A 12458-nucleotide genomic window follows, 5' to 3' on the forward strand; every position below is an offset into this window, starting at 1 on the left:
GTGTGGTACTGGGGTTCCTGGAAGCCCTTCTATATCGGGGCTACACTCCCAGACCTATTTTTTTAGTTTTGGAAACAGGGTCTCTTAAGCCAGCGCACCTGGCTTCGAATCTGCGCAATCCTCCTGTCTCTGCCTCCCAAGCGCGGGGATTACAAGCGTGTGCCACCACGCCCGGCTACACAATATTTTAAAATGTTGTTTTAATCACAACTCTTGAAACACTATTAGCACACAAAGACATACTTACATTCTTTTCAAAATACACTAATTTTCAAATCTCCTAATAGCACATCATATTTCAGAATTACAATTTATATAACTATCTACACATATATTATTTCACATTTGTACACACTGTGTATATTCCATATATATTTAGAGTTTACCCATCCCCTTACCTTGACTGAACAACACTTAAAAACACAGGTCATACATTTTTCTTATTCTCTTTTTCCCATAACTTCTGCTTCTTATAAATCCCTGAACTGTATTTATATATGGTGAGTGTTCAACAGGTATTAAATAACTGAGGGAACGCTTTAAATGTGTATAGGGGTGAGGTGTAGGCAATGCTAATTGTGCTTCCTCTATTAGAGATGAGATGTTCCACCACTAGTGGGAGAGAGCAATTCAGTTAAATATCAGCTAGTGATATTTAGCAGTTGTGTTATTAAAACACCTCTTAATAATCTACATGAAAGAGGAAGAAAGCTTATATTTACTGAGAACTTGCAGTGTGCTGAGTCTTTATGAATCTGACCTTATGAAGTCCTTGTAGTGCGTTAGTCATTTCACTAGCCTATTTTGCAGTTGTGGAAACCAAAACCCAGAGTTACTGCATAACTTGCTAGAAAGTGGCTAGAATTCAAACCAGGTCTTCTGATCCCAAACCCACTACATTAGACCATCTCAAACTTCGAGATGCTGCAATATCCAATAACATGATTTAAAGGTAGCAGTTATCTATCTCGCTAAGAAAAAGTTCCAAGCAAGTCTTCTGGCTCGAAATTTATTTATTTTTAGTTTGTGAATGCTTCTCCATTTGTCCTCTGTTTCCTCAGAATATCCCCCATGTTCCCCAAAGAAGTGAATGTTAGCAATTAATTTCTATGTAATGTGTTAATTTTCCAGAGTACATTTTATCTCAGCCAGAAGACAAGGAGCAGGATCCAATGTAAAGCCCCCAAAGTAAGGTACCTCAACACATTCTACAACATGGATGGACTTTGGAAATACTACTTTAAGTGAAATAAGCCTGATACAAAATGACAAATGTTATGTGATTCCACTGGTATGAGGTAATTTATTTTATTTATTTTATTTTATTTTTTGGTGGTACTGGGGTTCCTGGAAGCCTTTCTACCTCCGGGCTACACTCCCAGACCTATTTTTACATTTTTATTTGGAAACAGGGTCTCCTAAGCCAGTGAGCGCGGCTGGCTTCAAACCTGCGCCATCCTCCTGTCTCTGCCTCCCAAGCACGGGGATTACAAGCGTGTGCCACCATGCCCGGCGATATGAGGTAATTTAAGCAGGCAAATTCGTCATTCATGGAGATAGATGTACATCAGAGTTCTCAGGGCTGAGGGACGAGAAGATGGGGAGTTGCTGTGTCATGGTTTGAGAGCTTCTGTTTGGGCTGATGTCAAGGTGGACATGGCAGCAGTTATGGTGGCCCTACAATGTGAATGGACTTAACAAACCGCTTAAAAATGGTTAAAATTTTCATCTCACTTTATTGTGATTAACATATAAAAATTGTATATTACATATTTATGGAGTACTATGTGATGTTTCAATACATGTATACATTGTGTAATGTCAATATCAGGGTATGCATATCTCCTCAAATATTTGTCTTTTATTTTTCTGGTACTAGGAATTGAACCCAGAGGCATTTTATCTCTGAGCTATACCTCCAGCCCTATTTTATGTTTTTGTTTTGAAACAGAGTCTCACTAGGTTGCTAAGAGACTCACTAGGTTGCTAGGTCTTATCTTTGTCTTTGAACCTGTGATCCTACTGTCTCAGCTTCCCAAGTACTGGGATTATAGCTATGCACCACTATACTCAGCCAACATTTGTCATTTCTTTGTGATAAAAACATTCAAAACCCTTTCTTCTAGATTTTTGAAACATGCCAACATTATAGCTATCAAGAGTCACCTTTACTGTGCAATAGAACATTAGAATTTACTATCCTATTTAACTTAACTTAGTATACATTGACCTATCTGGTAAATATTATATTATTTATATTCTACTACAATTTTTAAAATAACCAAAATAAAAGAGAAACATACAAATGACCCTATTATGATTATAGTACATCATAATATAAATCAGGTGGAGATAAATAATAAAGAGATGGAACCACACATACAGGTACCTTGGAACTGAGGAATGCTTATGTGCATGATACATAGTATACTTCTTTCACAATGACAAGGGAAGTCTTATCAGGGTTCTATGAAAATTTGGTGTCTCATCTTCGATTGACAAAAATCCAGGGCCATATTTATTGTATAATTAGAGTTTGTTGTGATAAGGCAGGGATGTGTTTAAATAATAGTAGCAGAAATTGCCTCAGGAGGTTGAGGCAATTATAACAATAATAACAATGACAACAACAATGGAAAGCAGGAGACTCAAGTGCGTCAGTGGGGTGCTTACTGGGCCTCTGGGTACAGCAGGGTACATCTCCCCTCTAAGGTCTTGTCCCTGTGGCAAATACTACACTTTCTACTACCTTAATACATGGCTCAGTATCTCAAAGCAGATGGACTGCTTCATTCATCTCCAAAGCAATTTTGGTTCAAAGTTTGAAATGTAGAGATTTCCTTTTTCCTAAGAGGAATTTTTCTCTTACCTCCCAGATCTTCTCCAGCTGTTCAAGAATGTTGGAAACCCCAGGAAACAAAGGCTGACCCTGGAACATTTCAATAAAGATGCAGCCTGCACCCCTAGCAAAGGAAACAAGATATTTTCAATAAAACCATACATGCAAAACTGAATTACAAGAACGTCACCTTCCAAGAATTATTATGGGTTCTGTTAAATAAGAGCCACATGCTATTAAAAGTCCTGGGGGTAAAAAGGTCCCTCTGTCAAATAAAAGAACAGCCTGCAGCTTTGTTAAAATGGAACCAAACCAGCAGGAGTTAGGAACACAGTATAGTTATCAAACATTTTAGGTCATTCACATTTATTAGCTATCCATTTCATGAAGAGAAATGGATATTTATTGAGTTCATAAATAGAATAGCCTTTTCCACTCAATCTAAGATACCTTTATAAGAAGCATCAGTAGTATATTTACCATTAAAAAAAGAAAAAGGAGCCAGGTGTGGTGGCACACGCTTGTAATCCCAGGATTTAGGATGCTGAGACAGAAAGATCTCAGTTCGTGACCAGCCTCAGCTACTTAGGCCCTTTGCAACTCAGTAAGACCCTGTTTCAAAATAAAGAATAAAAATTAGGGCTGGAGATGTATCTCAGAGGTAGAATGCTCCTGGGTTCCAACCCCAGTACTACAAAAAAGTCCTGTAAGTTACTCTCTAAGTAAGATGTACAATTATAATCCGTCAATTAAACATTTTATCTTTTTTTTTTTGTACTGGGGATTGACCCAGGGACATTTGACCTCTGAGCTACATCCCTATCCCTTTTTATTTATTTATTTTTTAATTTTAAAAAATGGTCTCACCAAGTTGCTAAGGCCTTAATAAGTTATTGAAGTTGTCCTTGAATTTGTGATGCTCCAGTCTCAGCCTCCCAAGTACTGAGATTGCAAACATGTGCTACGATGCCTGGATTCAGTTAAACATTTTTTAAAAATTTAAAGACTGCAATCCCTTAACATACGTATACACTCTCTACAAGTTAAATTATGATATGGTCAAATGCATATTTTATATTTATTGAAAGGGCTGTCATAAATTTAGACATAGATGTAATCATACTTTATACATGCAAGAAAGAAATATTCCACAAAATAAGTTGGTTTATGTATTCCTGAAACTTTTTCCCATTTAGCATTTGATACAGACTCTGATGTCTGTGTTTACCCATGGTATCTTCTATATTAAGAGATTGATGATGCAGCATTTCTTAAAATACGTCATGAAAGAAACAAGAGCCACTGGCGCTGGGCTTCTAAAGTGGCGGTGCGAGCACAGAGTTAGCTTACTTTTGACTCCTTTTTAAAGAATGTTGCTAAACATGTCGGATTCACTCCTCCACAACCTTGTGGATCCTAGGGATTTAAGAAAAGAAAAAAACCCTCTAGTTTGCAGGGTTCTTTCGAAGTCAGGGAGCATCAGCACGTTCGGGTGCTGGATCCTTTGGTGCTTGCTCTTGTGCAGTCGTAACCATGGTCACAACTGTAGCCGGCTGACGCCTAAGATGCTACTGAAACTGAGATGCATCCCAATTTACCAGAGTGTGCATCTCCAAACAGATTAAATAAAGTATAAATTTTCTTTCCTACATGGTCAATTCCTGAGGGAATAAAGGGGTAAGATTTATTTTGCTAATAATGTATGCACATTTTTTTTTTTTTTTTTTTTTGCTGGTACTAGGGATAAACCTAGGATCTCTCACATGCTAGGGAAGGACTCTATCACCACGCCATCTTCCCAGTCCTACAAGCACACTTTTATGTCTTTTGTTTATTGAAAGTGGTTTAGGTGACTGACTACAAGTCCAACACTGATCTTTTTAAAAAATTTTTTACACTCCACACCCTTTTCACTGTAACACATACTTTTACAAACTAATCATTTTGCCGTTCTTGGGTGGCAAACTAATAAAAACATTTTGTTATTAATGATCAATTTATTCAAGATTTATTTTCAAGTTTATTTAAAATGTGGTCTTTGGCCTGGTGTGATGGTGAATGCTTGTAATACCAACATTGGGAGGCTGAGACAGGAGGATCACGCAGGTTGGAAGCCAGTCGCACTGGCTTAAGAGACCTTGTTTCCAAATAAAAAGTATAAACATAGGTCTGGAAGTGTAGCCCGGAGGTAAAAGGGTTTCCAGGAACCCTAGTACCACCAAAAAAAAAAAAAAAAAAAAAAAAAGTATAATGCTCCTGGGTTTCATCTCCAGTACTGAAAAAAAAAAAAAATGTGGTCTTTAGCTGGGAATACTGGGGTAGGCCTGTAATTTCAGTACTTGGGAGGCTGAGCTAGGAGCATCACAGGTTTGAGGCTAGCTTCAGTAATTTAGCAATATCCTTAGCAACTTAGTGAGATCTTGTTTCAAAATAAAAAATTTTTACAAAGGGCTGGGGGTATAACTCAAGTCAAACATCTTTGGGTTCAATACCTAGTACTTAAGTAAAGTATAAAAAATAATATGTGGTCTTTAGCCGGGCGTGGTGGCGCATGCTTGTAATCCCCGTGCTTGGGAGGCAGAGACAGAAGAATCACGCAGGTTCGAAGCCAGCCGCGTGTGCTGGCTTAGGAGACCCTGTTTCCAAATAAAAATGTAAAAATAGGTCTGGGAGTGTAGCCCGGAGGTAGAAGGGCTTCCAGGAACCCCAGTACCACAAAAAAAATGTGGTCTTTAATATTATTCATATATGCTTATCACGTATGATAAATTTTTACTTTTTCCATCGGACTGTAGATATGTGCTATTTAATTACTTTCATTGACTATGTAGCAGAAAGCAGATTTCTTGACAAGTTAAAATAATTTTTATCTTATATTGTGTTTGGGAATGGAATATATTATAATAGAAAGATTGAAATTTAACTGTTTTTGTTTTTGCAGAACTGGAGATTGAACTGTACCGCTGAGATACCTCCCCAGAATTTTTTGTTTTTGAGACAGGTCTCACTAACCTGTCCAAGTTGGCCTCAAACTTGTAATCCTCCTACCTCAGCCTCTTGAGAAGCTGGGGCCACAGGCAAGCACCACTGTGCCTGACAACTCTGTCTTAACAACACAAAAACTATTTTCAGGATCGATCTACTGGCTCATTCTTACAATTTTTTGAAAAGAATGAAAGGAAGGAAGAAAGGAATGAATGAACGAACGAACGAACTAGACAGGTGTGGTGGCTCACATCTGTAATTCCAGTATGTGGGAGGCTGAGACAGGAGAATCACAAGTTATGCAGCCAGTCTCAATAACTTAGTGAGGCCCTCTGCACCTCAGTGAGACAATGTTTGAAAGTAAAAAAAAAAAAAAAAAAAAAAAAATAGGCTAGGGGTTGTAGCTCAGAGGTAAAATATCCCTGGGCTCAATTCCCAGTACCAGGAAGGAAGAATGATCTTTGTTAAACAGGGTTTTCTTTTTCTTTTCACATAGCAATTTGTCTTTAGTCCAGTTTGTAAAGTCAATTTGTATATAATGACCACAATTTTTCTTTTTGTTGACTATTGATGTACAGAGACATTTGATATATAATACAGGAGTTTTGACAGACCAATGTAATTTATGAATCTGGTAAAGATTATCTTGAGGTGGATTCCTAGAATGTTGTCAGTTTAAAACTTACTAGCTTGCACTTGCATATCCATGTTCTTTTTACTTCCTGTCTTTAAAACAACAGCTATAAAAGGTATAAGTATATATAAAAGACAAAAATATATAGAGAAGAAGCCGGGCGTGGTGGTGCATGCTTGTAATCCCTGCACTTGGGAGGTGGAGACAGGAGGATCGCGCAGGTTCGAAGCCAGCTGCGCTGGCCTGGGAGACCCTGTTTCCAAATAAAAAAAAGTATACAAAATAGGTCTGGGAGTGTAGCCCGGAGGTAGAAGGACTTCTAGGAACCCGAGTACCACCAAAAAAAAAAAGTATATATATATATATATATATAGATAGATAGATAAGAATAAAATAATGGAAACCTGTCAAATGGTTAAAAAACATGCTTGTTGCTATCAATGGTAACCCAAGAGATAGGTCAACAAGAACCACAGTTGGTGAGTACCACCACCTGCTATCTTCCCCTGTAAAACTTTTGCACATGCACTTGGAAGGCCTAGGAACATTTCATTTTGAAATGAAGTGTGTGTGTGTGTGTGTGTGTGTGTGTGTGTGTGTGTGTGTGTACAAAAATATATGTAATTTATTTGCTTGGTTTTAAAATAGAAGTTGAAATGCATTGGCTTCTGAAGACTTGAATCAGCCTCCATTTAATTCCCAAACACTTTGCAGACACTTCAGGAGCTCACAAATCACTAGAAGGCATTTTAACCAAGGTTAAATGCACACACACAGAGTCATGCCAGGCACGGTGGTGTACACCTGTAATCCACGGTTAACCACTGGAAGGTATGTATGTATTTATTTTTTTTATTTTTATTTTTATTTTGAAGTAGTAGGGATTGAACCCAAGGGCATTCTACCTCCAAGTTATACCCCCAATCCTATTTTTTATTCTTTATTTTGAAACAGGGTCTCCTCACTAAATTGTGGAGGGCCTCACTAAGTAGCTGAGGCTGCCTGCCAGTCTGTGATCCTCCTGTCTCAGCCTCCCAAATACTGGGATTTCAAGTGTGTGCTACCATGCCTAGCTACTGGAAGGCATTTCAAACAAGGTTAAAAAAAATAATATATATATATATATATATATATATATATATATATATATATATATATATAACTAAGCCAGGCATGGTGGTGTATACCTGTAGTCCCAGCACTTGGGAGGCTGAGAAAGGAGGATCACAAGTTCAAGGCCAGTCTCAGCAACTTAGTGAGACACTTTCAAAATAAAAAATAAAAGGGCTAGAAGTGTAATTCAGATGGAGAATGCCTCTGGGTTCAATTCTCAGTACAAAAAAAAGTCAATCCTAGGTTTAAACCTGTAGTCCTTTTTTCCCTTCCCTCTAAAAGGCTTTCATTGGCTGAGAAAAGCTTGATACCATTTTGTGTTACCTCTCCTTACCCCACCCTACCCCACAGTGCTGGGAATCAAACCTCGGGCCATGGGTAGGCAAGCCTTCTACCACTGAACTACACCCCAAGTCCCACTGGCATCTTTTTACACTGGTAGCTGTGGAAAGCCAAGAAGTAAGTACTTTGAATTCCTTCATGTCTTCATCTTCTCCAGTATAGACTCTTTAACAGTAGAATGAAGTACAAAATTATGTAAAATAAGTTGGGTGTGGCGGCACATGCTTGTAATCCTAGTACTTGGGAGGCTAAGACAAGAGGATCAAAGGTTCACAGCCAGCCTCAGCTACTTAGTGAGGCCTCTGCAACTTAGTGAGACCCTGTTTCAAAATAAAGAATAAATAATAGGGCTGGGGTATAGCTTGGAGGAAGGATGCCCCTGGGTTCAGTTCCCAGTACTGCCAACAAACAAACAAACAAACAAACAAACAAACAAACAAACACAAAAGGACTGGGGTTGTAGCTTGGAGATAGAAAGCCCCTGGTTTCAATCTCCGGTACCACACACAAAAAAAATGTAAAATATATTTTGGCAAAAACTAGAATATTCAGGACACTATAGAAGTACTACAAAGTAACATAAAGATGTTTGTGTTATAGATAAAATGTTAATATTTGATTTATGGGTAGAGATTCTATATTTGCACTTTAAGGTAGGTTGAAACTCTAACAAAATATAGAGTCTAAGGTCACTCATATTATTTATGAATACATCCACATATTGTGATGTGTGTGTGTGTGTGTGTGTGTGTGTGTGTGTGTGTGCTTTTAGAACACTTACAAGACAGACAAATCAGTTGTATTTTAGTACCTGGAAAATCCACAAGTACCATAAATATCAACACATTGATAATAAAGTCTGAGCATCATAAGTTTTAAAGATGGAAGATGTTTTCTAGCTATAAATATTGCACTTTAAAACTATACAATTCTTCCTTTATTGAAAGACAATAACTTGTCTTTCAGAACTATTTTATTTACCTATGTCCTAAACTCAGAAATACAAATCTTGCAGCGAGCATCTATTTTACCCACTCTGGACTAGCCTTAAATAAATATTTTAAGTATTCTGAACATTCAGGTCTAGATAGGAACCAGCCCCTATTTCCTTTGACTCTTCGGTTTTGTTCTTAGATCTTCATTCCTGTGTCTCTTCTTGCCCTGCACGCTTTTAGACTTCTCAGCGGATTTCTGGTCTGTGAGGATACCCTTGGGATATCCCATGTAGATGAAGGGAAACTTCATACACAGGCAAGAAAAAAAAAAAAAAAAAGAAGAAGAAGAAGAAGAAAGATCAGGTGGCATCAAATAATGAGTCCTTCCAGAAGGGGCAGATGCACTGGCTCATTTTATTGCTGTAACTTTGGTTCTTGGTCAAGTAGGAAGAAACAGCTTACAGGTTTTCTGCTCTTTCTGGCAATCTTCCTAACTTTTTCTCTATTCTAAGCATGAACAAATTCTTCCATAAGCGTGAAAAAGATTCCTCAAATTCCTTAGGCAAACCCTGGGGGTAAGGGAGGAATATCTCAGGAGTTTTAAGCCATTAGGAGGTGTAGGCAAGGTGTATATAAAAATATTGTTGAGAGAAATAAATCAGTATTTCAGTTTTTCACTTTTGAAATTAATTCAGAATAACATAAATATTTCCATTTGCTTTCCCTGGCCACATTTTATTCTTTAAAAGTTTAGAGTGGAAGAAGCCTGACTGTGTAAGATCAACCAGATATGACTTTCCATAGTCCTGAAACCCGCAGCTGCTGGAGGTCAGTATTGAATAGAGAGCCTTGTGCACCAAAATAAATCCTTCTTTAAAACCCAGTGTGCCAGACTGGGATGAGCCTCAAGAACATTACACTGGACAAAATAAACCAGACATGGAAAGATAAGTATTATATGAATCCATTTATATGAGGTACCTAGAACAGTGGGTTTTTCTCCCTGAAGTCCTAGAACAGTGGGTTTTTCTCCCTGAAAAACAGTGGGTTTTTCTCCCTGAAGTCCCTAATCAATTCCTTTAAGGTCTGAAAAGGAGAAGGAGAGAGAAGAGTGAGATGTTCTGGAGATTAGAGAATGTTGATTGTAAGTATTGAGAATAACTGATATGTCTTACTTCTCTTTTCCCATAATTGCCCAGGATCCTGTTTTGTGCTCTGGCCCCCTCCCTGGCTGCTGCCACCAGGCCTTACTGTGCATGGAGGCTCTTGCCCTGCATTTTATGATTGCTTTCTTTAAGACAAAGGCTCTAATGCTCACTGTCACCCACCTCTTACAAAGGCATTCAATTGGACCCTGTAGGGTTGCACGACCTAGCAGAATATAACTTTCCTCCTTTTCTTCCTCTGTCAGTTGGGGATCTCCTACTTACTCTCTTATCTCTCTGAGAAGAAGAAAAAATATGAGGGTAAGAAGAACTCAATGCAAACACTCAATTTCTAGTGATTTCTTCAAAGGTAAACAAAAACAGTAAACACAATGGAAGATGCCTATTCTATTTCTATATTACTTCTTTAGTTTTACCAAGCAAACAACAATAGGAGTAAAATGAGTAAGAGTAAAGGCAGTAATCTTAATGTGTACCTAAATTTTTACTTTATGTTATCATTTATGGTTAAATTTACAAAACATTTATCAATGGAACAATACATGGTTTTGTACATGCAGTGGAAAGTAAGTTACATAGCTTTAGGGAGACTAAATAACTGGTGGAGGAAACAAAGAAATTATGCAGAATGCATTATGGAAGGTTCAGGAGATATAAAATATGAGGGATAGAACAAGATATGGATAATAGAATATGGTCCAATAATCTTTCATTAGCTCTATATAGAACAAAGATAATGAAAGAGGCGACATTGAAAAAGAAGGTGGCTGATGAACTTATAAATGGAAGAAGCATTACATATACCAACCAGGGTAAATGAAAAGAAATCCACACTAGGTCACTCATAGTGAAAGTGGATAATAATGAAGGCAAATAGAATTGAAAAACATATAGACAAAATGAGAGATCACCTGCAATAGAAGACTAAAAAAACTTAAAGCACATTTCTCAACAGCAACAACGAAAAACAAAGCAGGGAATTATATCTTCAAAGGTGTGTGTGTGTGTGTGTGTGTGTGTGTGTGTGTGTGTGTGTGTTTATAATCCAGAAGATGATAAAACAAGGGCATTTTTGTTCACTATAGGCAGGATCTCCAGAACCAAAGAGCACACAGCTCTTCTTAAAACTGAAGTGTTTGTGCCCGAGATGAAACAGAACTCTACTTGGGCAAGAGATATGCTTATGTGTACAAAGCAAAAACCAACACAGTGAATCCTGGCAGCAAACCAAACAAAACCAGAGCAGTGTGGGGAAAGGTTCCCGGTGCCCATGGAGACAGTGGCATGGTTCATGTCAAATTCCAAAGCCACTTTCCTGCTAAGGCATTTGATACAGCAGCCACGTGACGCTGTCCCCTTCAAGGATTTAAGCTAATGAAAAGTAAATTATAAAAGCAGGTTTGTGTTCTTGTAAAACAAAGAAAAACCCGACACTTAACAATTAGGGAATGAAATTCTTTTCCAACACACATGAAATAAGTACTAGTCGTATACTGTACTGGTGTTCCTTATACTATCTTGTGGTGCTAGGGTTCATATGAAAGACTAGGTTTTTCCCTCAAGTTTTTGTTAACTTTTTTTTTTCTTTTGGTATTAGGGATTGAGCTCAGAGGTGTTCTACCTCTAAACTACAATTCTGGCTCTATTTTGTATTTTATTAAAACAGGGCTTCACTAAGTTGCTGAACCTGGCCTTGAACCTGTGTTCCTCCTGTTCAGCCTCCCAAGTATAGAGACTTTGAAGTCTTTTTTTTTTTTTTTTTAATTTGGTGGTGGTGCTGGGGATCGAATCCAGAGCTTCACTCATGCTAGGCAAGTACGATACCAGAGCTAAAAATAATTTCAAATTTACAGAAACATTATGCGAAAAGCAGAAAGAAGTCTTTTGTAACCTTCAAACAAATTAATTCATTGCCAATGTTTTGCTGCTTTCATTGTTCTGTCAATCATTTGTCTATCTATCTATCTATCTATCTATCGATCGATCGATCGATCTATCTACTTAACTATCTTGAAGCATTAAAGAGCAAATTGCTGATATTATGACTCTTTACTCCTAAATACTTATGTGGGTTATTTTCTAAGAAAAGTATTCTCTTATATTATCAAAATCAGGAGAGTTAACATGAGCACCACTATTTAATCCAGAGTCCATGCTTAAATTTCACCTATTCTTTTTATAATATCCTTTTTTTTTTTTTTGAGGTACTGGGGATGGAACCCAGGGGTGTTCAAGCTCCTAGTTACACCCCAGCCCTATTTTTTATTCTTTTATTTTAAAACAGAGTCTCACTGAGTTGCAAAGGGCCTCACTAAGTTGCTGAGGCTGTCCACAAACCGCGATCCTTGTCTCAGCCTCCCAAATGCTGGGATTACCAGCATGTGCCACCACATCCGGCTTATGATGTTCTTCATAGCTCCAGTTCCTCCAGGACGCGATCTAGG

At 37.8% G+C, this 12458-nt stretch overlaps 1 protein-coding gene across 3 annotated transcripts in view; it reads right to left on the reverse strand.

The window, feature by feature from the left end:
• CDK15 (cyclin dependent kinase 15) overlaps positions 1-12458 on the reverse strand; it is a gene marked incomplete at both ends in the record, with an annotated part of 96168 nt that overhangs the window by 43272 nt on the left and 40438 nt on the right. For all 3 annotated transcript variants that reach the window (XM_080690139.1, XM_080690140.1, XM_080690138.1), the window contains one exon: positions 2870-2963. In XM_080690139.1, coding sequence (XP_080546265.1) covers positions 2870-2963 — 94 coding nt within the window. The remainder of the gene's footprint in view (positions 1-2869; positions 2964-12458) is intronic.

Source organism: Muscardinus avellanarius (assembly GCF_963383645.1).
Source record: "Muscardinus avellanarius genome assembly, chromosome: 2".
NCBI classification, from domain to species: domain Eukaryota; kingdom Metazoa; phylum Chordata; class Mammalia; order Rodentia; family Gliridae; genus Muscardinus; species Muscardinus avellanarius.